Source organism: Momordica charantia, assembly GCF_013281855.1.
Source record: "Momordica charantia cultivar OHB3-1 chromosome 9 unlocalized genomic scaffold, Mcharantia_2.0 BLBB01000009.1, whole genome shotgun sequence".
NCBI classification, from domain to species: domain Eukaryota; kingdom Viridiplantae; phylum Streptophyta; class Magnoliopsida; order Cucurbitales; family Cucurbitaceae; genus Momordica; species Momordica charantia.
The window spans coordinates 10,239,252-10,242,413 of record NW_028275167.1 but is presented as its reverse complement, the minus strand read 5'-3'; the positions used below and the strand labels follow the sequence as shown (position 1 = coordinate 10,242,413).

At 29.6% G+C, this 3,162-nt stretch overlaps 1 protein-coding gene across 1 annotated transcript; it reads right to left on the bottom strand.

Moving 5' to 3' along the window:
• Positions 1-578: 578 nt before the first annotated feature.
• On the bottom strand, positions 579-2,909 carry LOC111022224 (ribonuclease MC-like). The gene is made up of 2 exons (XM_022299399.2): positions 2,604-2,909; positions 579-1,137 (listed from the first exon to the last, which is right to left on the bottom strand). Exons 1-2 carry the CDS (start codon positions 2,850-2,852, stop codon positions 736-738), a joined length of 651 nt encoding a protein of 216 aa, XP_022155091.1. The 5' UTR covers positions 2,853-2,909; the 3' UTR covers positions 579-735.
• Between the last annotated feature and the right edge of the window lie 253 nt (positions 2,910-3,162).

Genomic DNA, 3,162 nt, shown 5'->3' with positions numbered 1-3,162 from the left:
CAATATAAATGATAATAAAAATGGCAATAGGATAGGTTGCGATTAAACATCATTTTTTTTTACTGGACATAAACTTCAATTAAAAAAAAAAAGGTAATAAATGTCTTATTCACTAAACTAGATTCAGATCGACATTATAATAATTAATTTTAATCTTAACTAATTATTAATATCAAACGTTAACTAACAACAATTTGTAATGCCACTATTCGGATTAGGATCCTCTGCGATCTAGTTCGATCACCTTCTTGACTTGAGTTGCTTTCAAGAGTGAATATTATCCCTAAAAACTGAGCTTATTCAATTTAAGATTGCCTCCAAGTTAGAAAAGGAATGGTACACCTTTCTTAACCATATTTGCATGATCTTAAGACTACTCTAATTCAGATGTAGTGTCAGTGTCAGTTCCTCTCTACTCGAATATCATACAAGTTATTGATTAATCTATGTATCAAATTGATCAGAATAGTTTGAGCTTAGTTTCAATTTTGTCCCTATAGTTTTAAAAGTTTGAATTTCACCCTCACAATATAAATAAATTTGTTGACAAAACTTGTAAAAAGCAAATACAACAACAATTAAACTGAAAACGTTTAACTTCCAAATATTATAGATATTCATGTCTTTAAAATAAAAACAACTTTAGAATGGTACACAAACCACCATGGTGAACAGTAGCACCAAGTTTATTTAGAAAATAAATAAACATTATTATCACATGAGATTAGAGCGTTTTCAAAATATAAAGCTATTAGCACAGTTGGAACTGACAGGATTACAGTTGATAAGAGTGACACCATCATCGTCAAAACACATCACAATCTCTATCAATCGGATGTTGCTGCCAGTTCCTCTACAGCGAAGAACAGGTTCCTTCCCAAAGTGTGTTCGTAGTGCACTCTGTACTCTTTGCTTTGACTTGCTGAGCCCGTTTGGTGCTAACCCACCAACTTTGAGGGCATTCATAAGATCGATACTATTTCTCATATTAATAGCCATTTGGAAGTACGCTTTCATGTTGAATTTACTCTCTGAGCAAACCCCATGCTTGTTCCACTCATGTGACCAGAAAAATTTGTTGTCTCCCGTTATAACGTTCGGCCATACTCTATTCAAATCAGTTTCTAAACTTGAAATCTGAAACAAAAACAATATTCTATCCTTAAAATCTAATATTATTTGGTGCTAAAGTCGTATATCAATTTAGTGGAAACTCAAAATTATACATTTTAATTTTATAAATATAATATATACACATACATACATAAAAAAAATTAAATTTTACACATAGATATATGACTTTAAACTTTAAATTTTAAATTTAAATCTCTCAAGTACTTGAAATGACTTTAAATTTTAAATTTTGTTTTGATTTAGAAAGATTTTAAGAAGTTGTCGCTGAAAAATAAAATAAAATAAAAAGTTTAGATCGGGCAAAGTTAAAAATAGTGTCATTATAAAAATTATAAAAATAAGATACTTTTGAAAATAAAGTTTAAAAAGTGTCGTTTAAATAACAGAATTTCATTTTAAGATATTTTTTTCAAACTAATGTAAAATTAGTGATTTTTGCCATATCAAAGATCACGTGAATTCCATGTTATGTGGATTCTAACTATAGGTTTAAATCACATCATCTCGATTTATTAAAAAAATATTAAAAGTATGACCATATATTTTTTTAGTACAACATATAGAGGGAATTGAACTTAAAACATCTTTATTACATATATATATGTTAATTACCGTTGAATTATGCTGCAAATATGATCCTGTTAATTTGAGTTAAAATTATATGAAAACGTGTGAATTCCTACCCTTTATGTTTGTAATTTTTTTTCAAAATAAGACAAGATTCATATTTCAAACCACTCTAATTCTGGCCATAAAAAAAGACAACATAATTAATTTAAAACTCATGTAGATTTAAAATCTCTCAAAATTTACGGGAAACAAAGAGAGCAATAGATGCAAATTAGAGAAAAACTAGGAAATCTTTAAGGTTTGTTTGAAAATGATTTTAAAATGAGTGATTTTAGCGGAAAAAAAAAGATTTTTATATAGTTATCCTAAGCTTTCATTATACACTTTTTCAAGAGATTTTTATATAATTAAAAGAATGTTAGAGAGAATTTTGACTAAAGTTTTTAGAGAGAGAAAAGTGAGAGGGGAACAAAAATCTTAGAGAGGGAAATTTTAGAGGGGAAGAGACAAAAATTTTAGACACGAAGATAAATTTAGAAAAGAGATGAAAACCAAAAATTTAGAAAGATATTACCAAAATTTTGGAGAAAAAAATTATAGAGAATAACAAAAATTAAAGATAGAATAAAGTTAGACAGTGCAAGAATTTTAGAAATGAGAAAAAAAAATCAAATTTTAAAGCGACGGGAATCACCTTAGCATCCCAACCTATACCCTTAAAAGTGATTTTGTATTTTTTTAAAATCCCTTAAGAATTATTGTGAATTATGTTATCTTCAAATAATAGTGATTTTAGCGATATCCAAATCATTCTTAGATAGACCCTCTAAGTATGATATATGCTTTTTTAAATTACGGCAAATTAGTGAAATTTGAGAATTTTGGTGTTTGAGTTTTACCTTCGTGAAATCGAAGGGAGTGCCAGGGCAATTAACAACAGAGGTGCCTCCCTTTTGCGGCCACACGCCATGGATTGTGAAGGTTCGTAGCCCTTGTCCGACACATCGTCCTTGTTGGAAACTACAAACAGCGGGTGGCCATTGTTGAACGAACCAGAAGTCATCAAAAGTTTGTGATTTTACAATGGGGAGAAAGATGGTTATTGCTAAGACAAACATGAACACGATTTCTCTCCTCGACGTTTTCATGTCTCCTCTCGTGGTTTCAAATTCGAACCTACCGAATTTAAAAGCTTGGTGAGAATGGTGTTCCTCTCAGCCCCTATTTATTCTAAAAATTTAAAGATTTGTTTGTTTCTCTTGCAATTATTGTGGTTATGGGCTTTGAATAATTAAGAATAAAGAATTATCCAAAGCTTCAATATTACACTATTCAATTTTGGGTAACTGTCGGAAACGTATGAGGAGGAAGGGTGGCGTCTATGGCTTGTCTTCACAGGAGAGATTTATGAATTTCCTTTAATTATTATTTCTAGTTCTTTTGTTTTATTCTTTTTAA

Bases quoted from the DNA above. Each gene is read 5' to 3' on its own strand.
- LOC111022224 (XM_022299399.2), bottom strand. From the start codon at position 2,852: ATGAAAACGTCGAGGAGAGAAATCGTGTTCATGTTTGTCTTAGCAATA. The intron at 1,138-2,603 runs GTAAAACTCAAA...TTTTTGTTTCAG, and splicing joins CTCCCTTCGATTTCACGAAG to ATTTCAAGTTTAGAAACTGA.